Source organism: Mus caroli, unplaced genomic scaffold (genome assembly GCF_978045245.1).
Source record: "Mus caroli unplaced genomic scaffold, Mus_caroli_1 scaffold_4, whole genome shotgun sequence".
NCBI classification, from domain to species: Eukaryota; Metazoa; Chordata; class Mammalia; order Rodentia; family Muridae; genus Mus; species Mus caroli.
Window position 1 is genome coordinate 1,021,442 of NW_028227259.1, and position 25,432 is coordinate 1,046,873.

A 25,432-nucleotide genomic window follows, 5' to 3' on the forward strand; every position below is an offset into this window, starting at 1 on the left:
CTGTTCATCAACAGATTAATGGGTAGTGATAAGCTTGTGATACAGACATAAAGTCGAAATTTATTCAATGTGAAAGAAAACAAAATCACATAGTTTGTAGGAAAATGGATGTATACAGATCTATGTGTAAACAAATGTGTGTGTGCGTATATTGTAACATTTAGAGAGGAAACAGGAAAGAGATGTCAGATGATCTGGAAGAATGGAAGGCAGATGAAGTCATAGAAGAGGACTTAAAGTTAACTGTTTTTCTAGTTTCAACTATCATGGACTTTTTTCTTTTGATGGTAGATAAGTACATAAGATGCAACTGAAAATGAAAGTATGAAGTCCTAAGTGAGGCCCCACAGCTTCATCAGGACCATAGAACACTAGAGAACATCACTGAGGTGCACAGAGTTGGGGGTGAGCGAGTGTTGGTTTCCAGTGGCTACAGTACTCTAGCTGTGTGCGGTCTTTATTTGTGGGTTCCTTGCAATAAAACAACTCTTAAAACACAATTCCTAAGAACACTGTTCAACACCATGGTGCAGAATTGATACTTAACAAATGTATTCACCACATTTTCAATTAAATTTGGCAAGAAAATTGTATGTGTTTTCTCCATGTAACATATTATTTCAGAGAAGAGCTAGAGAACTGTATGTCTTCATGTTAACAAGTGTTTTCTGCAGGACACTGAGACTATGAATACTTTCATGTGTTTATTTTTCTGTATTTCCCAATTTCTGTAGTCATGTGGTGACTTTTACAAATAAAAAGCTATCGAAGCTACCTCTGAACTCTTCTAGGCTCCTAACATCTTCAGCTATGGTGCTGTGCCAGAGTGTGGTGATTCCATAAGTACAAATGACCCCCAAGGTACAAAGGTTTAACTTAAGATTTTCACGCTTATGATGATACTAAAGTGATACACATTCAGCAGCAACGAGGCCCTGAAGTCTGAATCTTGATCTTTTCCTAGGCTGACAATCTTGCTACGGGATGCTCGCAACAGCAGCAAGCCCCAGATCCTAGTCAGCCATTGGTCTACTAGGGTGAATTAATTGCATTTTCAACTTACTATATCATTAAGTCAAGGGCATCTGTATCAGACCGGGAAAGGAAAGCAGGGGTATGTGTCAAAGTATTTTAAAGGTCCTAGGTGATCAAGCCATCACTAAGTCATCCCTTGCTGGATGACTCTAGGAAGAACATAAAGGAGCCGGGGAGCACATGGCCACATTTACCTGAGAAGCTGCTAATTCCAGCTTACAGAGCACAAAGCATGAGGGGATGGAGCCTTCTAGGTGAGTGACTGGTCTATTCCAGTCCACTGACATACCTTCACTTGTCAGGGAGAGTGTAAACCAACGTTCAGCTCAATGAGAGCATGGAGTAGACAGAGCATGGAGACATGGCTCAATTCAACTGTGTTAACTCCATCTATATAGGTCATGTTTGAGCATGGGGTGCTTTGCAAGGCAGATGCTTCACTCTCAGTTCCAACTTGGTCATTTCCCCTCACATCCAATCCTCCTGTGTAGGGTTGTTTACTAATCACTCATAGCTATATATGTAAGTCATCAAAGTCACTGTCAGAAATGGCATGGCATAGCCCAAAAGCACTAGGATTGCTACTTTCTATGTCTTCAGAATAATATAGAGATCGAAATTGCCATATAATGGACCTACTTTATAAATAACATTTATTTTCACAACAAAATTTGATTCCCTCATTTCATATGTAACAACTGCAATCCTTATTGTTGGTTTTTTTTTAATAGAACATCTTCAAAGGAGAAAAAGGTTAATACAGGGTTGGATTAACTGCAATAATTCCACAAATACAACAGTCCATATTGAGTTTTGTATACAGACACACAATAAGTGCTGTGATGGTTTGTATATCCTTGGACCAGGGAGTGGCACCATTTGAAGGTGTGGCATTGTTGGAATAGGTGTGACCTGGTTGGAATGGGTGTGTCACTGTGGGTGTGGGTATAAGATCCTCACCCTAGTTGCCTGGAAGTCAGTCTTCCACTAGCAGCCTTTGGATGAAGACATAGAACTCTTAGCTCCTCCTGCGACATGCCTGCCTGGATACTGCCATGCTCCCACCTTGATGATAATGGACTGAACCTCTGAACCTGTAAGCCAGCCCCAATTAAATGTTGTTTTTTATAAGACTTGTCTTGGTCATGGTGTCTGTTCACAGCAGTAAAACCCTAACTAACACAAGTGCCATAGAGTTTTAATGTCCAGGCTAAACAAGGGTGGACAATCCAGAAATTGTACCTAAGTAAGTACAAAGACAGTGCTATATATCTTTTAATTTTTTTAATTTAATCAAAATATCCTGACATTATCTCCCTTTCTCTCCTCTGTCCAGCTCCTCCCATGCTCACTCCCTCTCAAATTCATGGCCTCCTTTTCTTTAACTATTATTGTTACATACGTATGTGAGTAATTCACTACTACAGCATACTGAGTTTGTATATTGTTGCTTGCATGTATGTTTTTAGAGTTGACTTCTTGGCATTGAATAACCATTTAGGGGTTCATCTCTGGGAAAGACTAATTCTCTCAATAGTCAGTAACTGCCTGTAGCTCTTCCTCTAGGGGTGGGGCCCCATATGATCTCCCCCCCCCCCATCCATGCTGGCACATTAAAGAGCTTTGCAATTGTTTAGGTCTTGTTTAGACAGCCATATTATTGAGGTTTTATGGGTATTGCTTGTCATATCTGGAAGACAATGGTATGTATTTTGAGGCATTAAGATGGCATAACCATCAGGTATTTTAAGAGTTGAGGTGAAAAAAGTAAGAAAACATTCTAAATTATATCATTTCAGAACTGTTCAAGGAGCACATAGTATTTCAGGGTGGGAGAGATGACTCAGCAGTTAAGAGCCCTAGCTGCTCTTCCAGAGGTCCAGAACTCAATTCCCAGTAACCACATAGTGGCTCATGACCATCTATAATGTGATCTGATGCCCTCTTGAGGCATGCAAGTGTACATGAAGATAATGTACTCATATATATTAATTAGTTAATTAACTAATCAAAGAAATGGTTTTGTTAAAAAGCAACAAGCAGCTATTAAACTAAAAATATAAAGTTGTATATAAGAATGTTAATTTCTTTTCCTCCAGCTTGAGGCTAACAGATCCTATAGGTAAAACAACCTACTAAAAACCTCTTCATATCTATGGAAGGTTCCTTCAGTTTGAATCATCAACCAGACTTGCCGGTATCTGCCTTTAGAAAGCTGTATGGCCAGTCTGCTGTCTACAGTTCTCCTATAGCTCATTAAGTTATATACACATGGAATCACAGGATGATTAGGACATAATTGATCCATAATTTTTATAATTAATTTTGTTTCCCTAATTTCTTTCTTAGCTCATTTATACTTTGAGTAGAGAAAGGTGACTGACTTGTTTGCGTTAATTTTATATCCACCCAAGGTTAATTCGGTCAGGGGAGGATACTGGTTATTCAAATGTAAACTGTAAAACAATGGAAACTCACATTTTACTATTTTTACTGGCATTACACTCTGAAATTGAACTACAATTGGCTAGCATATTGAAATAAGAGAAAATCTTGGGGTTGAAAACGAGGAGAGACAGAACTAACACATATAACCATCAGCCTTCATGTGCTGGGCGTCTGACTCAGGCCTTCCACATGCTGAGGAAGCCGCACTCCCACCCAAATCTACTGCTGAAATGAAAACAGAAACTGCAAGGCACATTCTGTCAAATCTTCCTGTTCTACTGTATTTCTACTGTTCTACTGTAGAAATAAGGAACGGCTGCTGCTGCTGCTGCTACAGAACAGCTAAAGCCTACACCATCTAATGGGCTGTTATGCTAACTTAAAATAAGAAGGGGTAGCTAGAACTATATGTGAGCACACTAACTGTGAGTTCTTATGTGCTATAAAACAAAGTATCCACAGAATCACTATACATGTGTCTGTGGTGAAAAGTCAAAACTCTTGGGCCAGCAAGAGGCTCAATGGATAAAAACACTTTGCTTCCAGGCCTCATGACTAAGTTGGTCCCTGGAACCCACTCAGCAGAGAGAGATCCAACTCCTAAAAGCTCTCTTCAACTTCCACATGTGCCTCGGCATGCACACACATAAGCACATGTACACACACATAAAATACATACAAAATAAATGTAATCTTAAATATTTTAAATTTTTATTTAAAAATTTTAAATAAAAAAATAATTAAAAAACAAAAACAAAACTCTCCTGTTTGAATAGTCCAAACTGAAACCAGCGCCACACCTGTCCGATTGCCTGCGACTCCTCCTGCACTGTCCTAGCCACCTAATCTCTTCAGTTTAGCTTCATATCTTCTCTGACTCCAGGACAGCAGAGCAATGCTGGATGTGCTCAAGTCATAGCCAGCATGGGACAACTCTCGGATGCGAGTTTTTAAAGTATTTATGCTGGAGTCTAAAACCCTCGGATTTTCAATTATTTGTGAAGCACTGATTTTCTCTTCTATAAGGCAGTCTATTTTATCATTAAACTTTTTCTCTGACAAGAAGACCATATTCAGATAGCTTAGGACAAACCTCTGTACCTCCTCCTCAGTGCATCCAAGAGAAAGCAGCCTCTCTCTTATGTTTGTGTAATTTTTTTTGGTACAGTCATTGGAAAGGTCTAAGATTCTAGCTCCTGGCCCACATATCAGAAGCAGCAGGTCCCCTTTGTTTAAGTTGAAAGTTGATTGTAAAAATTCAATGTTAGTTTTCACACGTTTGGTGCTCTGAATTAAGATGGAAGGATTTTTAGAAATTATCTTCCTGACAAAATCTCTGGGATCATTGTGACCTAAGGACATACCTGTCTCCTGCAAAAATTCAACCATTTGCTTATTCAAATTCAGACTGTTGGAGAAGGTTCTGGGAGCATTGGTCAACAGTCGGCAGAGGCATTTATGAGTCAACCCAACAGAGCAAAGGAACTTTATATTATTCTCTAAGTTTAGATTGTTATTAGATCGAAAAAAGGATTCAGGAGAACGCTCCAAAATATTTACAATTTCAAGGTCTGATGCCATAATCTTTCTCCACAGATGCCACCGTTTTGAAAGACTTTCGGGAGTGCGTGTTATAGCTCGTGGATATCTTGATATGATGCTACCAATCACTTTGTCACTAGCTCCCTTGGACAGAAGGAACATCTTCAGCTCCTGCTCATTCGTAACAGCCTTGTTAAAGACTCCAGGCTGTCGCCTCCTTGCCATGTCGATATCAACGCCCATGGTGACTAAGTTGTTCAGCAGGTCCTCCTTCTCCTCGTCCAAAGACTCCTTGTCCTTACTGTCGCATTCCACACTAAACGGCCTGAATGAAATCGACTTGAGGAAAACTTCTGCTGAATATTGAAGCATCCAGCCTCTTAAATCAAAGAGAAAGTTTCTTCTCACACACCAGATGTTTCTTGATGCCATAATCATCAGATAGCCCAAAGTTTTTCAAACGCTGTGTAAAATAACATATAATGTTAACAAACAATATTATGTGACTAACCAATGACAATATCCAGATCCTTTAAATGCAAGGGGCCTCTCCACGAGAAAGCATCCCGCCCTCCAGTTCTCCTGGTTCTGCACTCACTTCCTTCCTCATGGCTTCTGTTGGGTCCCTATGGACTCAAGGCTCTTCCTCTGACTTACAGAGAAGCAGAACACCATGCTGCCCTGCCCTTGTATCGTTCTTTTAGTTCACTGTGCCTGCTTTGACTCTCCAGAATCATTTACTCCTCTCCATCTCTTCTCTTTTCTGTGGTTTCTGGCATCTTTGGCTTGTTCCTAAGAAATGGCCCTCTAATTACCATTCAACTTTCAACTTGCCAGATGTCTGAACTGAAGCTGCCACAGACACTAGATCTCTTTGCTTCTGGCTACCTCAAACTCTAAATGTAGCTCTAAAAATTAAACACTTCAGATTATCTAATTTGCATCTTTAATGTCTTTTTTAGATTTATAATACCCTTTAAATGGATCATACACACACACACATCTGTAGACAAAAGATGCCAACATTTATCTCAGTTTTCCAAACTGTTTCCTTGGTTGCAATGCAATAATTCTAAACTCATTTCCATCTTCATAGTGATATAGTTGAGGGATGGAGTATAATTCAGAGATAGGTCAGTGGTACATTATATATCCTTATCATGCATGAGGATTTGAGTTCAATTCCCCAAGGGCTTGATGAGTCTAAACTCAGAACCGCCGTAATCCCACATCGAAGGCTCGCTTTCCCTCGGGGCAGTTCTGCAATGGCCTTTAGCCACTCATCGCCCTGTCTAGCATAGACTTGCAAGCCGCTCGCAAAGGCTCCAGCAGCTCCCTAGCCCCAGCCCGCACACTGCATCCGCGCTCCTACCAACGCTCGCGGTAGACACCTTTCACTTCCGCCTCTGGACGCCCGGGAGGGACCGGAGTGCGGAAGTAACGGCTGACTTCCGGCCTCGGCCTGGCGCAGAGGTGACGTCACTAGCCCGGCGCGCGGTGCCTAAATCCGCAGCTGCCTGACCGCGGCGGCCCAGCAGGGGGCGGCTGAGACTGTGGCTGCGGGGACTCGGTCTGGGCTGGTTCGGGACCACAGGGCGGCGCCAAGGCTTCCCTCTTGTTGGGCTGAGATTCTGCCTGTACCAAGGAACAGGTTCAGTTTGATCTCTTTCTTTTAGGTTGCTTTATAGACCTTGGGGGGTTTTGTTTGTTTGGTTAGTTGGGTGGTTGGGTTTTTTCCCCCCAAATTCTGCATTTTTCTGTTTGGTTTGGTGTTTGTAAGAATGAAGATTTCTATTTGGGAATTTAAATTATTAATAATCAGTTTACCCAGAAATTGAAACTACAGATCACAGCTTGTCCCTTGCCTGGGATTACTCAGTAGCTATTTATGGTGCACGTGTGGCTCACCTTCACCAGTATGGTGGAACGCAAGACAACCTCTGCCTTGTGAACCGTAACTCCCATGGTCTCACTTCTGCCTGAATATTCTCTCCTCAGCATGCCCCATGGATTTTCACTTATGAACACCAGGAGATGGCTTTAGTCCTCTTGAAAGTATGTCAATGAGGAAAAGGTGCAGCTGAGATATGGGAGAGGTTGGGAACACCAAGGGCAGGGAGGGAAAGATGAGGGGCAAAGAAGAAAAGAGAACTAGGAGCAGTGTGGTAGATGACGTTTCCCAAGAGGCTGATTTGGGGTTCTCATCTTCCTTGAGGGTCTTTCTTTCTTTCAAGAAAACTTTGTATGAAAGTTGTGCTGCTATGCAAACACCATTTGTTTTTTGAAAGGATGGTGACATGTAATGATGCTTGAGACTTTAAATGACCTCACTTGGAAGGAGGAGAGTACGGAAGTCTACATCAAGATAAACCCCTCCCTAAAATTAAACTTAAAACCCTTGGGAATTAGACTCAATGTGTAGTTCAAATGCCATGTCTATTCTATCTTCAGAATTGCTCCTGGCCTCTCACAACCAAAGACCAATAATAATGATATAATTAGTAATATTGACTATTGTGCCCTTTTTGTCTGCCTCACTAGCTTCTCCTTGAGAAGTTCACAGACCCTTACTTTACCACTAATGTCTGAGTCTCAACAAACCCAATTAGAGTGAGAAGAAATTAGCCCTCCATTCCTCTAAGAGAACCCACACATAAAATACCACCATCAATTGACACCAGGATTCAATAAACAAATGTTCTTGCTACCTCTTTCTCAATTATGCAAATCTTACATCTTCCTATAATTACACTCAAGGTCTGTAGAGGGATTTTAATTTAACAACATGTCTACTCTAGCCAGAATACAGGCATGCCCATACTGTTAATCCCTCTGGCTGGAATACAAACATGCCCTTATTATCTACCATTAATCCCAAAGAATGAAAGTAAAGTTAGTTTGTAGAAGGAAGCACTCATGTTTGAAAGTGATATCTATTGAATGGCAGATAACGTGATGAATCAAAGAAACATTTGACAGAATAAGGATATGACCAATTCTCAGGAGAAAAGAGGTGGGGAGGGAAGGATGGAGGGAGGGAGGAGGAAGTTTTACCAGGAGAGTTTTATAGAGATAGGTTGAAGAGAGAAAAGAACTAGATATAGGTAAAAGATAAAACCAAGACAATTAGAAGGAGCCAGAAGATTAGAACAGGTTGCTAAAATTAGTTTGAGGCCAAGCAGAGTCATTCAGTCAGAAGTGAGAAAAGGCAGATTAAATCAATCAGCTTGAAGGGGAGTTTGAGCCGGAACAGCTAAGTTGAGTCAGCCAGCCAGAGTCCCAAAAGAATTAGAAAGAGTGAACTCATTCATCAATAAGTCTCAGAGGCTGAACACATCCTAGCCTAGATTAGACTGTTCTGAGGCTAGACGTTTGCAGGAGAAGGCCCTTAGCAGATGGAGGCAGTAAGCCTCCAGAGGACAGTTACATCAGTGAATAAAGATACTTTTACAGAAGTCATTGTCTTACATAGGGTTACTATGGTGGGATGAGACACCGTAACCAAAGCAACCTGAGGAGGAAAGGGTTTGTTCAGCCTATGCTTCCACATCACTGTTCATCACCAAGGAAGTCCAGACAGGAACTCAGACAGAACAGGAACCTGGAACCAGTAACTGATGCAGAAGTCATAGAGGAGTGCTGCTTACTGGCTTGTTCCTCATAGCTTGCTCAACTTCTTTCTTATAGGAGCTAGGAACTCCAGCCCAGGAATGGCACCATCCAGTCAGGTCTTACTGAGGTATTTTTTTCAAATGAAGCTCTCTCCTCTCTGGTGGCTATCTTGTGTGAAGTTGACATAGAACTAGCTAGTATCCTCACCAAGGGAGCTTATGGCTCTACCATGAGGTTGCTATATTTCTGCCTGTGGTTGTTTGCATTTGAGAATTCTACATAGAGCTCTGGTTGATTAAAACAGTAAAGTTATCCAGTGAGTTTCAAGTTGTTAACATCCTGCAAACTAACAAAAAGCTAGCTCAATTTCCTTCCCTTTATAATGACCTCATAGTCCTAAGGATCTTACTCCAGGCAACTTACTTTCTTTGAAGAGTGCCTAACCAGAATCTAGAGAGACTCTTTGAGTCAGATTTCCTATTATAACAAAGGCCCATGGCAAAGAACAGGATACTGGCTTAGGAAATTTGCTGCCTGCAGTCCTGAAGGGATCCTGGATTCAGTGAAAATGAGGCTGACAGCATAACAGGACAGAAGTGGCCAAGACAAATGGAATAATTCATAGAAATCCCAGACAGTCATATGAGTTTAAACACTGGTGGGATATTTTGATCTTACAGAACTACATCTTTAATCAATTATCACAGTGTAATTTTCAATCTTGGTAGAGAATTTATCTCATCAGAGAGTTGGAAAACAAATACTAAGAAGGATGGCATCTTCCTCGTTCAAAAGTGTCTACATTATGTTTTAAAATTACATCTGTAAAGAATTATTCTTAATTTTTATAGCATAGTAGTTTTAAATTGAAATAATTTAAAAGAGGAAATATTAAGCTATTGGTGGCAAATTTTTCTTGAAAGAGCCAGACAGTTATCAGCTAAAGCTTGCTGGCTCATTTGTATATTATTTTCTCCATTCCTGCTTCTTGTTTTAACCCTTTACTATTTTCTACCCCCTTCGTGTGTGTGTGTGTGTGTGTGTGTGTGTGTGTGAGCAACACCCTGACTCACTGTTAAATTGACTAGCTCACATTTTCTTTTTTCTGAATGTTCCCCAGAGCATCAGGACCCTCTGTTTTTGTCCCAGTTCAACTATGTTCTGTCTGTCTCCACACTGACATCTCTAATACTAGCAGGAGTCTCAACAGAAACTTCTCATCTAGCTCCCTCCATTGTTGGAGCAGTGGGCAATGCTTCACTATGGGGAACCCCATTTTCCAATAAGCAGTTTACTATGCTGTTTTTCAGAGAAGGTATCTATAAGGAGCTTAAATAATTAGTTCTGTATCATGAGCTAAAATGTAAGCAGAAAGTACACTCATATTATCTGAAACCAGAGTGTCAGTGTAGACCCAAACTCTACTAATCTCTACAGCACTTAATACAATGCCTTCCCCACTGATTGCCTCAGTGTTAAGTGGAGTAAAATGGAGCTGCAAGTTTTGAGAGTTCAGAAGTAAATTACATCTGAGAATTTCAAAGAGAAAACAACAAATCCATGATTGTCCAATTAAAGCAAGCTGTATTTCTGGTTGCACCAGGACTGGCCAGCCTGCTGTCTCACCCTAAGAAGGGATTTGAGAGATTAGCCCCTGTCAGCCTCTTGAAGTCTCTTTTGTAGGGACATAGGTGTTCACAATGGTGAGAGAGTAGGCTGTTACACGTTATTAGAAAGATACAGTGAAAGGGAAGAAAGTTGGGTAAGGATTACATCATGGGAATGGGCTCACAAGCTTAGTGCAGACTGAAAAGCCTGCTTTGCAGTTTACATCAGATCTAAGAAACAGGAACTTATTCTTAATTACAAATGGAAACTTCAACTTTCAAAGATGTAACCCAGGAGAAACAGGAACATATTCTTAACTGTAAATTGAATTCTTAACCTGCAAGGTGTATTGTTCAGGTTTTGCTCTCCCACTAACTTGTATTTCTTCTTCTTCTTCTTCTTCTTCTTCTTCTTCTTCTTCTTCTTCTTCTTCTTCTTCTTCTTCTTCTTCTTCTTCTTCTCCCTTCTCCCTTCTCCTTCTCCTTCTCTCCTTCTCCTTCTTTTTCTCCTTCTCCTTCTCCTCCTCCTCCTCGTCCTCCTCCTCCTCCTCCTCGTCCTCCTCCTCCTCCTCCTTCTTCTTCTTCAGATTAATTCATTGTTATATGTAAGTACACTGTAGCTGTCTTCAGATACACCAGAAGAGGGCATCAGATCTCATTAAGGATGGTTGTGAGCCACCACGTGGTTGCTGGGATTTGACTCAGGACCTTTGGAAGAGCAGTCGATGCTCTTAACCGCTGAGCCATCTCTGCCAACCCAGGTGTATTCTTCTTGTTTGGATTTTTCAGTATTCAAGTCTAATATGTCGAATTAACACTTTGTTCCATGTTCATGTATTTCTGCAGCTTTCTAGGTTTTCGTTCTAGTTTTGAATCAAGCAGTGAGGAAGGCTGGAGACAGTAACCCTTCACTCTGAAACTCTATTTATTGATGTTTTATTTAACCATGAGTTGACCATTCACTACTTTTTCACCAGCTCTCGTCACAAGAGAAGCCATGAAACATGAGAAACAGCCCCTGCCTTTAACATGTCTAGTGAGATACAGTTTAAAGCACGGGGTTGTATCAACTCATATACATGGTTCAGTTCTAGAGTTCAGAATTCCTATCCAATGGCATCTTTTGTCTTTGACCACCTAAGTAGTGTGGTTATTTATCAAGAAGGCTTAGTTTTCTTCCTCCTATTCTATGGGCTCAAATCGATGCAAAACAAAACAAAACAACAGTGGATTCTGGTATGTTAGAAGTGACTGCTCCCCTGCTGAGTGTTGGAGATGGGGTGTAGCTGTCCCTTCTCAGCCACAAACACAAGGTTTTAGACCAACCCCAAACAGAACAGCATGAAAATTTGGTGTACTGTCTCCAGCTTTCCTCACTGCTACCAATAAGTGTCTCCCAGATTCCCCCCAGGCCACTAACAAGCCAAGTGACTTACAGTGTTCTCACCTCGGAACTACCCACAGATTTTTTTTTTTTTTTTACCACCTTCACCCTGAGGACGATGCTTGACTTTTTCACCTCTGTGTACCTTACATCATTCATAACTCAACCCTTGCTGCATATTAACATCACCAAGGGAGCTTTTTATAGGTACTGAAGCCCAGCCTCCTCCCCCAGTGATTCTTGTTAATTGCTTTGACATAAGGATCATACCATGGTATGACTTTTCTTGGGTGTTTTTTTTTTTTTTTTCTTCCACTCCTGGCAGTGGTTCTAATATACTGGCAGAATTTAAAACTATTTCACCTTTGAAACTAGTGTCTTAATTTATTCTTTTTACCTACATCTAAACTCAATGTGGAGGCTAATTCTATTTCTAGTCAAGGAGAATTCAAGGATTTTTTTGGCAACAGCATCACAGTTTAACACTGAAGAGTCTAGTCCCACAGAGGCCTGGACTCTTGGTTCTGATAGTTACACATCATTGCTGTTTTGTTCATTGTGATTAAACTCTTCCCTCAATGGAGCAGGAGCAGCAGAAAGGGAGCCAGTTTCTAGGGAAGAAAAACAAAAGGTGATTGTCCTAATGTCCTCCTGCTGCCTATCAGCTCAAATCAGTTTTACAAAGTTTCCCTGCAGAAACTGTCACTGGTGGGACTCTGTAGGAGGTTACATGACCTGGCTGCTCTTTAGTAACTCCTTGGTCAAGCAGCCAGGCATCTCTCAGCATTCCATTCCATCTGCCTGGGGCAGCAATACCCATGACCATTCTCAGAGACCACACCTCTTGTTCTTTAGTTTCTACATCTCTTGTCTTGTATCTAGTTAGTTCCAGAATCTTTTCTCTTTTGATAAATCTTCAAGCTGCATGGATGAAGCTATGGTTTAATCATGCTATGTACAGTCTAGTATTGGTGGTATATTTAAAGCAAAGAAAAGGGAGACTGCATGGTTTTGAAAGTGAAATTTTGACAGAAAAATTAAGAACAGCCCTTAGAGTACATAAAGTATTAATAACATTTTCAAAATCTCCATAAAACTATATTCTTAATGAAACCCTTTGCTCAGAAACAACATTCAAGGCTGTTTGGGGAGTAGCCACATATGTACCAACACATGGATGGAGAGAGTGGGTTTAAGGTAGCATAGTATGATATAGGTTCAAAACAAATAAGCAAATAAACAAACAAGTATAAGTTAGTAAGGAAAGGAGAGATGTGGAGGGAGAAGATAGGCAGAAACAGAGAGACTAGCATTCAAGAACACAACATTATAACAATATTTTAAATTCCTTGACTAAGAAGTCCACCTTTCCAGCCTCAGTGGAGACAGTTCCCAAGCAGGAACAGAAGAAGGCTAGTTTCTCATTTCTTCTTATTAAGGCAAGATCTCACTATATAGCCCTGACCAGCATGGAAGTCACTAAATAGACAAGACTAGTTTTGAGTCTGGCTGCCACTGCCGTTTTGAAGAACTGGGATTAAAACCTGTCTGAAAGCTGATTTGATGATTGGTTACTTAGTTAATTAGATTAGTAACTTTTCTTAGTTAATTAGATTGGTAACTTTCCAGCTACAAATGAAATGGATATTGCTACTGTCTTTTGTAGGCTAGCAGAAACAAAAATGTGTGATCTTTCAGTATAATATTTTATGAAATAGTACCCTTGTACTTAATTACTATTACAGTTTCAAAAACAATTTCTATTATTATGCTTACAAGAATTGTCAGAAAAATTTTTTTTAAGTTCAAGTACTTGTCTAGTTAAAAGTAAGCATCTAAAATATATTTTATTCCTGGCATTAAATAGAAACCCATGCTTGACCTTTTTCTCTGTTACCCAGTCAGTGTGATCTTCTCTGAATGTTAACCTCAGAAAGACTTTGAGAGGTTTAAACGTGCATAAAACAATTCAGTGTTTCTTTATTACACAAGGGAGGATTGCTTTCTATTGCTCATTATTCTAATCAAGAAAAGGACATATTGAAATCAGCCATTGTGAGTCAGGTACCCTAAAGCTTTTAATTAATTGCCTGCATTATCTTAATCCCTCCTTAAATGTCTTCTCCGGATATGTTACTCCTACAGTGTAAATTATTTATCTCACTGAACTCTCTAACCTGACAGAGCCTCTTGCTCTCTAAGCTAGAATGCCATTCTCTTATGAAAGCAGGCTCCAGCTCAGTAATAGTGTTCTCTTGTTAAAGAGAAATGTAAAGAAACATCATGTCTAAAAATAGATACTTGGAACTTCAGATCTATCAGACCATTTGTTGTACCAATCCAAGGCTCAGGAAACAAAGGCCTGTTTCTTCTGGGGGTATGTATTATTACGGTCATTCTGGGGGTTAAGTGCCAGTTCATTTGTATGATGGTTTAGTTATATAAACGTCTTCAGAGGAGACACTGATATGAATTCCTGAGGGGGGAGGGCAAAGGGAAATTCCCAAAGAACTGGCACTGACCTGGCCTGCCTGCATGTGCACCTGTGTTGTGAGAAAGCATGTCAGAATTTGAATTTTTTTCTAGCATACTTAAGCTTTTTGAAGTAACGTATTTACTGTGATTTTCGTTAGGAATATACAGGATTTGGAGGTCTTCACCTAAAAGCAGGATGACCTGCTGTGAAAGTGTTGAGTGTCTTTTTTCCTGATTGAAGTTTAACATTTTTCTCTGATAGCTGTGCACTTGATGGTTTTATAGCTTGAAAGTTCCTCCAAATGTTGGAATGTTTCCAGAAATAAGAGTTTTAGAATTAATTTTTTAAGTGTTTTGCAAATATTGCTTGAATTTATGATCTATAACATATCTTCTATCATGGATATTCTACTGTCTTCAGAAATATGTTAAAGTATTATGCTAAAAAATGAGTCTAAAACCGTGTATCTTGTATACTGAAGTAATTTGACATCAATAACTCTAGGACTAAAGGGGAGGCACTTCTGTCTTTCCAGACCTCAGCTCTCTGCTTCTATTTAGATGGAAGAGATCCAACTACAATGGTGTGTCTCTAAGACAGGAATGTTTTTAAATGTTCAAGCTGAGAGATCCAAGTCTCTAATTACTTGGCATTATTTGCAACTAACAAAAGAACTTAGTCATTTTCAAGTGATGAAGAGGGTTGGAGGATATAAAACGTAGTTCTCAGATGGTGTGCTTGTTCTGTCTCATGCTTGGTTTACTTTCACATGCCATATATATAAATATACATCATATACATATACATACACATACATACATATACATGCATATACACACATATATACATGCATATATAGGCGTGTGTGCATATATGTATATATGTGTATCTATGCACACACACGTGTGTGCATTTATGTGTATTATTTGGTAGAAAGGTGATGAAAAGTTACATGAAATGAAATGTAAATCTCTTTACCTTCCCTCAGTCGCCCAGTTTCATTTCACTGGAGAACTCTATCCAGTCAGTGCTTTGGAGGTCCTTCCAGTGATCACTCATGGATTCAACAACATACACAAGTATACTCCTTGTCCGTCCATTTCCATTCATACCTCCCCCTTTTCCTTCCTTCCTTTCCTCCTCCCTCCCTCCTTCATTTCATCTTTTCATATGAAAGCCACTATGATCATATTCTTTTCTGTTTCTTGATGTTTCATCTTCAAATTTGTTCTGAGTCAGTTCATATAAAGGTCATCATTCCAGCTTGTGGCTGCACAGTGTTCCACGGCAGTGCTCCACGGCAGTGCTCCACGGCAGTGGAGTGAAGTTAACACAATCTCCTTAATAATTTCTCACACAGAACATACAGATGCTTCCACCTTTAGCTGTCATAAACAGGCTGCAGCAAATATACATGCCTAGTGTTGAATAATAAATGTCATCTGCAGAACAAACTCCCAACACCTTGAAATTTAATCAGAGCAGGAACAGTTTCATTTGATAAATCGAACCAAATTGCAGATCATAGAAGTTACACCCATTTTCACTTCCAACATTAACATATGAGAGAGAATCCACATATGCTTATGCAGCTTCATTTATTCATCCAAAGGAAATTATAGAATGCTATTGGTGGGTAGATTGTAAATTACAGACAGACTGCATTGGAAGGTAAGAGCAAGCTGATAGTGCATAGCAACTGTTTCAGTTGATAACAAGCAAGGGCATCATAGCACAAGAAGGATTTTATTGTTTTTTTGTTGCTTGGTTTTTATTAGTTCTGTGACATTTTTATATAACGCATCTTGATTAAATTCAACCTCTCCCAGGTCCACCCAACCATTACCTACCCACCAAACTTTATGGCCTCTTTTTTTTTTTTTAAACCAGTCAAGCCCAACTTATGCAACTCTTATATTCTTAGATATGTGGCCTTCTACTCATGTAGTCAGTTTATTAGGGGCAGTGCTCTTTAAAAACCCCAAACAACAACAACAACAACAACAACTCTCAGCAGGGAACAGGACTCATGCCCAGCTCCCCTCTCTGTGCTGGGATTTTATCTGGCTTCAGCTTGCACAGGTTGTGAAATATGCACAACCACTGAGAGTTCAACCACTGGGAGTCCTAAATCATGGGTGCAGCAACTAAAATGCTAATCTTGTAAGCCTTATTAAATCTAAATTCTCCAATCCTGATGGATCTGCCATTGAAACCAGGTGACACTAGTAATTACATTTTGTCCCCATGCTATCCCTGCCCAAAAGGACCTAACTCTCCTGCTTCCTTTCTTCCTCTGTCCACCCCTGAAGTCCCGCCTACTCACCCAGTGATTGGCTCCTTTATTCATTAGGGGATTGGTTCACAAGAAGTCACCTGAGAGAAAAGCACTGGGGTAGCGAGGGCGCAGGGTCGGCTGACACTCACCGGCTGACACTCACCAGCTACCCACGACACCCGCCACAGGATATTAAGACTTCTGGTGAGTGGAACACAGCTTCTGCTCCAATCCAATTGCGCGCGGGACCTGAGACTGCATTAGTTAGGGAAGCAGAAACCGGCCAGACTAGGGCCACAGGCCTCATCCGGATCAGCACCGGGGTAGCTAGAGCCCAGGGTCGGCTGACACCCGCCAGCTACCCACGACCCCACGACCCCCGCCACAGGATCTTGAGACTTCTGGTGAGTGGAACACAGCTTCTGCTCCAATCCAATTGCTCGGGACCTGAGACTGCTCTGGTTGGGGAGAGAGAAATCCGGCCTACATAGGGCCACAAACCTCTTCCGGTCAGAAAAGCACCGGGGTAGCGAGGGCGCAGGGTCAGCTGACACTCGCCAGCTACCCACAACACCCGCCACAGGATCTTAAGACTTCTGGTGAGTGGAACACAGCTTCTGCTCCAATCCAATTGCGCGCGTGACCTGAGACTGCATTAGTTAGGGAAGCAGAAACCGGCCTGAGTAGGGCCACAGGCCTCATCCGGCTGGATCAGCACTGGGGTAGCTAGAGTGCAGGGTCGGCTGACACCCGCCAGCTACCCACGACCCCCGCCACAGGATTTTGAGACTGCTGGTGAGTGGAACACAGCTTCTGCTCCAGTCCAATCACGCGGGACCTGAGTCTGCTTTGGTTGGGGAGGGAGAAATTCGGCCTACATAGGGCCACAAGCCTCTTCCGGTCAGAAAAGCATCGGAGTAGCGAGGGCGAAGGGTCGGCTGACACTCGCCAGCTACCCACAACACCCGCCACAGGATCTTAAGACTTCTAGAGAGTGGAACACAGCTTCTGCTCCAATCCAATTGCGCGCGGGACCTGAGACTGCATTAGTGAGGGAAGCAGAAAACCGGCCTGAGTAGGACCACAGGCCTCTTCCGGCTGGACCAGCACCGGGGTACTGCCAGCTACCCACGACCCCCGCCACAGGATTTAGAGACTGCTGGTGAGTGGAACACAGCCTCTGCTCCAATCTTTAAACAGTGACAACAACAACAACTAACCCCAGAGATTACCAGATGGCGAAAGGTAAACGTAATAATCTTACTAACAGAAACCAAGACCACTCACCATCATCAGAACCCAGCACTCCCACTTCGCCCAGTCCAGGGCACCCCAACACACCGGAAAAGCTAGACACGGATCTAAAAGCATATCTCCTGATGATGGTAGAGGACTTCAAGAAGGACTTTAATAACACACTTAAAGAAATACAAAGGAACACTGGTAAACAGGTAGAAGACAATAAAGAGGAAGCACAAAAATCCCTTAAAGAATTGCAGGAGAACACTGCTAAAGAGTTACAAATCCTTAAAGAAAAACAGGATAACCTAATCAAACAGGTAGAAGTCCTTAATGAAAAACAGGAAAACACATCCAAACAGGTGATGGAAATGAACAAAACCATACTAGACCTAAAAAGGGAAGTAGACACAATAAAGAAAACCCAAAATGAGGCAACACTGGAGATAGAAACCCTAGGAAAGAAATCTGGAACCATAGATACGAGCATCAGCAACAGAATACAAGAGATGGAAGAGAGAATCTCAGGTGCAGAAGATTCCATAGAGAACATCGGCACAACAATCAAGGAAAATGTAAAATGCAAAAAGATCCTAACTCAAAACATCCAAGAAATACATGACACAATGAGAAGACCAAACCTACGGATAATAGGAGTGGATGAGAATGAAGATTTTCAACTCAAAGGACCAGCAAACATCTTCAACAAAATTATAGAAGAAAACTTCCCAAATCTAAAGAAAGAGATGCCCATGAACATACAAGAAGCCTACAGAACTCCAAATAGACTGGACCAGAAAAGAAATACCTCCCGACACATAATAATCAGAACAACAAATGCTCTAAATAAAGATAGAATACTAAAAGCAGTAAGAGAAAAAGGCCAAGTAACATATAAAGGCAAGCCTATCAGAATTACACCAGATTTTTCACCAGAGACTATGAAAGCCAGAAGATCCTGGACGGATGTTATACAGAAACTAAGAGAACACAAATTCCAGCCCAGGCTACTATACCCAGCCAAACTCTCAATTAACATAGATGGAGAAACCAAAGTATTCCACGACAAAACTAAATTCACACATTATCTCTCCACGAATCCAGCCCTTCAAAGGATAATAACAGAAAAAAACCAATACAAGGACAGGAACCACACCCTAGAAACAACAAGAAGGTAATCCCTCAACAAACCTAAAAGAAGACAGCCCCAAGAACAGAATGCCAACTTTAACAACAAAAATAACAGGAAACAACAATTACTTTTCCTTAATATCTCTTAATATCAATGGACTCAACTCCCCGATAAAAAGACATAGACTAACAAACTGGCTACACAAACAAGACCCAACATTTTGCTGCTTACAGGAAACTCATCTCAGAGAAAAAGATAGACACTACCTCAGAATGAAAGGCTGGAAAACAATTTTCCAAGCAAATGGTATGAAGAAACAAGCTGGAGTAGCCATTTTAATATCTGATAAGATTGACTTCCCACCCAAAGTCATTAAAAAAGACAGGGAGGGACACTTCATACTCATCAAAGGTAAAATCCTCCAAGAGGAACTATCAATCCTGAATATCTATGCTCCAAATACAAAGGCAGCCACATTCATTAAAGAAACTTTAGTAAATCTCAAAGCACACATTGCACCTCATACAATAATAGTGGGAGACTTCAGCACACCACTTTCACCAATGGACAGATCATGGAAACAGAAACTAAACAGGGACACAGAGAAACTAAGAGAAATCATGAATCAAATGGATCTGGCAGATATCTACAGAACATTCTATCCTAAAACAAAAGGATATACCTTCTCAGCACCTCATGGTACCTTCTCCAAAATTGACCACATAATTGGTCACAAAACAGGCCTCAACAGATACAAAAATATTGAAATTGTCCCATGCATCCTATCAGATCACCATGGACTAAGGCTGATATTCAATAACAAAATAAATAATAGAAAGCCAACCTTCACTTGGAAACTGAACAACACTCTTCTCAATGATACCTTGGTCAAGGAAGGAATAAAGAAAGAAATTAAGGACTTTTTAGAGTTCAATGAAAATGAAGCCACAACATACCCAAACTTATGGGACGCAATGAAAGCATTTCTAAGAGGAAAACTCATAGCTCTGAGTGCCTCCAAAAGGAAACTAGAGAGAGCACACATTAGCAGCTTGACAACATACCTAAAAGCACTAGAACAAAAGGAAGCAAATTCACCCAAGAGGAGTAGACGGCAGGAAATAATCAAACTCAGGGGCGAAATCAACCAAGTGGAAACAAGAAAAACTATTCAAAGAATCAACCAATCAAGGAGCTGGTTCTTTGAGAAAATCAACAAGATAGATAAACCCTTAGCCAGACTCACTAGAGGGCACAGGGAAAGCATCCTAATTAACAAAATCAGAAATGAAAAAGGAGACATAACAACAGATCCTGAAGACATCCAAAACACCATCAGATCCTTCTACCAAAGGCTATACTCAACAAAACTGGAGAACCTGGATGAAATGGAGAAGTTCCTAGACAGATACCAGGTACCAAAGTTGAATCAAGATCAGGTTAATGATCTAAACAGCCCTATATCCCCCAAAGAAATAGAAGCAGTCATTAATAGTCTCCCAACTAAAAAAAGCCCAGGACCAGATGGGTTTAGTGCAGAGTTCTATCAGACCTTCAAAGAAGATCTAATCCCAGTTCTTCACAAACTATTCCACAAAATAGAAACAGAAGGTACTCTACCCAACTCATTCTATGAAGCCACAATTACTCTGATACCTAAACCACAAAAAGACCCAACAAAGATAGAAAACTTCAGACCAATATCCCTTATGAATATTGATGCAAAAATCCTCAATAAAGTTCTTGCTAACCGAATCCAAGAACACATCAAAACAATCATCCATCCTGACCAAGTAGGTTTCATCCCAGGGATGCAGGGATGGTTCAATATACGGAAATCCATCAACGTAATCCAGTATATAAACAAACTCAAAGACAAAAACCACATGGTCATCTCGTTAGATGCGGAAAAAGCATTTGACAAGATCCAACACCCATTCATGATAAAAGTCTTGGAAAGATCAGGAATTCAAGGCCCATACCTAAACATGATAAAAGCAATCTACAGCAAACCAGTAGCCAACATCAAAGTAAATGGTGAGAAGCTTGAAGCAATCCCTCTAAAATCAGGGACTAGACAAGGCTGTCCACTTTCTCCATACCTATTCAACATTGTACTTGAAGTCCTAGCCAGAGCAATTCGACAACAAAAGGAGATCAAAGGGATACAAATTGGAAAAGATGAAGTCAAAATATCACTCTTTGCAGATGATATGATAGTATATATAAGTGACCCTAAAAATTCCACCAGAGAACTCCTAAGCCTGATAAACAGCTTCGGTGAAGTAGCTGGATATAAAATTAACTCAAACAAATCAATGGCCTTTCTCTACACAAAGAATAAACAGGCTGAGAAAGAAATTAGGGAAACAACACCCTTCTCAATAGTCACAAATAATATAAAATATCTTGGCGTGACTCTAACTAAGGAAGTGAAAGATCTGTATGATAAAAACTTCAAGTCTCTGAAGAAAGAAATTATAGAAGATCTCAGAAGATGGAAAGATCTCCCATGCTCATGGATTGGCAGGATCAACATTGTAAAAATGGCTATCTTGCCAAAAGCAATCTACAGATTCAATGCAATCCCCATCAAAATTCCAAATCAATTCTTCAACGAATTAGAAAGTGCAATCTGCAAATTCATCTGGAATAACAAAAAACCTAGGATAGCAAAAACTCTTCTCAAGGATAAAAGAACCTCTGGTGGAATCACCATGCCAGACCTAAAGCTCTACTACAGAGCAATTGTGATAAAAACTGCATGGTACTGGTATAGTGACAGACAAATAGACCAATGGAATAGAATTGAAGACCCAGAAATGAACCCACACACCTACGGTCACTTGATCTTCGACAAGGGAGCTAAAAACATCCAGTGGAAGAAAGACAGCATTTTCAACAAATGGTGCTGGCACAACTGGTTGTTAACATGTAGAAGAATGCGAATCGATCCATTCCTATCTCCTTGTACTAAGGTCAAGTCTAAGTGGATCAAGGAACTTCACATAAAACCAGAGACACTGAAACTTATAGAGGAGAAACTGGGGAAAATCCTTGAAGATATGGGCACAGGGGAAAAATTCCTGAATAGAACAGTAATGGCTTGTGCTGTAAGATCGAGAATTGACAAGTGGGACCTCATGAAACTGCAAAGCTTCTGCAAGGCTAAAGACACCATCAATAAGACAGAAAGGCCACCAACAGATTGGGAAAGGATCTTCACCTATCCTAAATCAGATAAGGGTCTAATATCCAATATATAAAAAGAACTCAAGAAGGTGGACTCCAGAAAGTCAAATAACCCCATTAAAAAATGGGGCTCAGAACTGAACAAAGAATTCTCACCTGAGGAATACCGAATGGCAGAGAAGCACCTGAAAAAATGTTCAACATCCTTAATCATCAGGGAAATGCAAATCAAAACAACCCTGAGATTCCACCTCACACCAGTCAGAATGGCTAAGATCAAAAATTCAGGTGACAGCAGATGCTGGCGAGGATGTGGAGAAAGAGGAACACTCCTCCATTGTTGGTGGGATTGCAAGCTTGTACAACCACTCTGGAAATCAGTCTGGCGGTTCCTCAGAAAATTGGACATAGTACTACCGGAGGATCCAGCAATACCTCTCCTGGGCATATATCCAGAAGATGTCCCAACCGGTAAAAAGGACACATGCTCCACTATGTTCATAGCAGCCCTATTTATAATAGCCAGAAGCTGGAAAGAACCCAGATGTCCCTCAACAGAGGAATGGATACAGAAATTGTGGTACATTTACACAATGGAGTACTACTCAGCTATTAAAAAGAATGAATTTATGAAATTCCTAGCCAAATGGATGGACCTGGAGGGCATCATCTTGAGTGAGGTAACACAATCACAAAGGAACTCACACAATATGTATTCACTGATAAGTGGATATTAGCCCAAAACTTAGGATACCCAAGATATAAGATACAATTTGCTAAACGCATGAAACTCTAGAAGAATGAAGACCAAAGTGTGGACACTGTGCACCTTCTTAGAATTGGGAACAAAACACCCAGGGAAGGAGTTACAGAGACAAAGTTCGTAGCTGTGATGAAAGGATGGACCATTTAGAGACTGCCGTATCCAGGGATCCATCCCATAATCAGCTTCTAAACGCTGACACCATTGCATACACTAGCAAGATTTTGCTGAAAGGACCCAAATATAGCTGTCTCTTGTGAGACGATGCCGGGGCCTAGCAAACACAGGAGTGGATGTTCACAGTCAGCTATTGGATGTATCACAGGGCTCCCAATGGAGAAGCTAGAGAAAGTACCCAAGGAGCTAAAGGGATCTGCAACCCTATTGTTGGAACAACATGATGTACTAACCAGAACCCCGGAGCTCTTGTCTCTAGCTGCATATGTATTGAAAGATGACCTAGTCGGCCATCAATGGAAAGAGAGGCCCATTGGACTTGCAAAGTTTATATGCCCCCATATGGGGGAATGCCAGGGCCAAAAGAATGGGAATGGGTGGGTAGGGAAGTGGGGGGCGCTATGGGGGACTTTTGGGATAGCATTGGAAATGTAATTGAGGAAAATATGTAATAAAAATATTAAAAATTAAAAAAAAAAAGAAGTCACCTGAATATGACTCACTCCTTGTCTGCAGCCCCACCCGGGTGAGCGGAATTAGCATCATCATACAAATAGCACCGGGCTGGTCCATAACAATTTGCTATCACTGAGAACACAATGGTCATCTTCTCTAGTGGTAGGATCAGCTTCTTATGTGATACCAACGCAATAGGTAATTTTAAACTAATGGTCAATTCGTAATACCAGGCCCCCTTTAAAACCAAGCTCATTGTTACAGCTACTTAAAGTTGACTGGAATTGTACAGCTAAATGTCTTCTGTTTTGAGGAGCTGACATTATGAAAGAGTCAGGAGCATAAAGAGAGTCCATTTTACATTTCTCTAATAAACAAGATTCCTAGCACAAATTGTAGGAGTCAATCTCTGGATTGTTTGAATAAAGCATCTCCAGAAGCTGCTACCATGGTGATAGACTAAATGGCAATGTTCCAGACTACTTATTGAAATGACTGGTTTTGCTTTGTTAAAGAAAAAAAAAAGAGAGAGACTTTCAAAAGCTAAAAGGCTGAAGTGAAATGTTTTTCAGGTGTCTATGTCTTATATGTATACCTATGATTCCATCCCATAGACATTTTTTGTGTGCAATATTTGTGAATTTCTTCATTTTTTCCATTTATTTATTTATTTATTTATTTATTTATTTATTTATTCACTTTACATCCCGATTGGAGCACCTCCCCTATCCTCACAGACCACCTTTCTTTTTCTTTCTTTCTTTTTATTTTATTAGATATTTTCTTTATTTACATTTCAAATGCTATCCCGAAAGTTCTCTACACCCTCCCCACGCCCTGCTCCCCTACCCACCTATTCCCACTTCTTGGCCTTGGTATTCCCCTGTACTGGGGCATATAAAGTTTGCAAGACCTAGGGGCCTCTCTTCCCAATGATGGCCAAGTAGGCCATCTTCTGCTACATATGCAGCTAGAGACACGAGCTCTGGGGGTACTGGTTAGTTCATATTGTTGTTCCACCTATAGGGTTGCAGACCCCTTCAGCTCTTGGGTACTTTCTCTAGCTCCTCCATTGGGGGCCGTGTGTTCCATCTTATAGATGACTGTGAGCATCCACTTCTGTGTTTGCCATGCACTGGCATAGCCTCACAGGAGACAGCTATATCAGGGTCCTTTCAGCAAAATCTTGCTGGCATATGCAATAGTGTCTGGGTTTGGTGGCTGATTATGGGATGGATCCCCAGGTGGGGTAGTCTCTGGATAGTCAATCCTTTTGACAGACCACCTTTCTACCCACTTCCATTCTCCTCAGAGAAAGGGATTCTCCCCACACCTACTACCTACTCTCCTCCATCATCCCCCTGTACCAAGTTGCCCTAGCACCTGAAGTCCAAGCAGGACTAAACCAATCCTTTCTCACTGAGGCCAGACAAGGCAGTCCAGCTAGAGAAAAGGGACCTAAAGGCAGGCAATAGTCAGAGGCAGACTTCTTTCCAATTGTTAAGGTCTCACATGAAGAGCAAGTTGCACATCTGCTACATATGTGTAAGGGGTCTAGGTCCAATTCATTTATGCTCTTTGTTTGTGGTTCAGACTCTATGAGACTTATGAGACCATGTTCTTTGGTTCTGTAGGTCTTCTTGTGGTGTCCTTAACCCCTCTTGCTCCCCCAATCCCTCCCCCAACTCTTCCACAAGACTCCCTGAGCTCTCAAATGTTTGACATTGGGTCTCTGCATCTGTTTCTATCAGCTGCTGGATAAAATCTTTCAGACGACAGCTACTATCTGCAAGCATAGCAGAGTATCGTTAATTGTGTCAGTGGTCAGCTCTTTCTCATGGGGTGTATCTCAAGTTGGTCCAGTCATTGGTTGCCTATTCCCTCAATCTCTGCTCCATCTTTATTCCTGCATATCTTGTAGGTAGGGCATATTTTGGTCCAAAGTTTTTTGTGGGTGGGTTAGCATTCCCTTCTCATCACTGGAAGTCCTGCCTGGCTACAGGAGGTGGCCACTTCAGGTTCCATATCCCACACACCTATGGACACTTGCTTTTGACAAAGAAGCCAAAAGCATACAACAGAAAAAAAGTA

At 41.0% G+C, this 25,432-nt stretch overlaps 1 protein-coding gene across 1 annotated transcript; it reads right to left on the reverse strand.

Annotated features, from left to right (window-relative positions):
• Window positions 1-4,248: 4,248 nt before the first annotated feature.
• On the reverse strand, window positions 4,249-6,456 carry Mterf1 (mitochondrial transcription termination factor 1). Its single transcript, XM_085836404.1, has 2 exons — window positions 6,398-6,456; window positions 4,249-5,488 (listed from the first exon to the last, which is right to left on the reverse strand). The coding sequence occupies exon 2, from the start codon at window positions 5,461-5,463 to the stop codon at window positions 4,318-4,320; it is 1,146 nt and encodes a 381-aa protein (XP_085692530.1). The 5' UTR covers window positions 5,464-5,488; window positions 6,398-6,456; the 3' UTR covers window positions 4,249-4,317.
• Between the last annotated feature and the right edge of the window lie 18,976 nt (window positions 6,457-25,432).

Excerpts from the sequence above, each read along its gene's own strand:
- Mterf1 (XM_085836404.1), bottom strand. The coding sequence starts at position 5,463 with ATGATTATGGCATCAAGAAACATCTGGTGTGTGAGAAGAAACTTTCTC.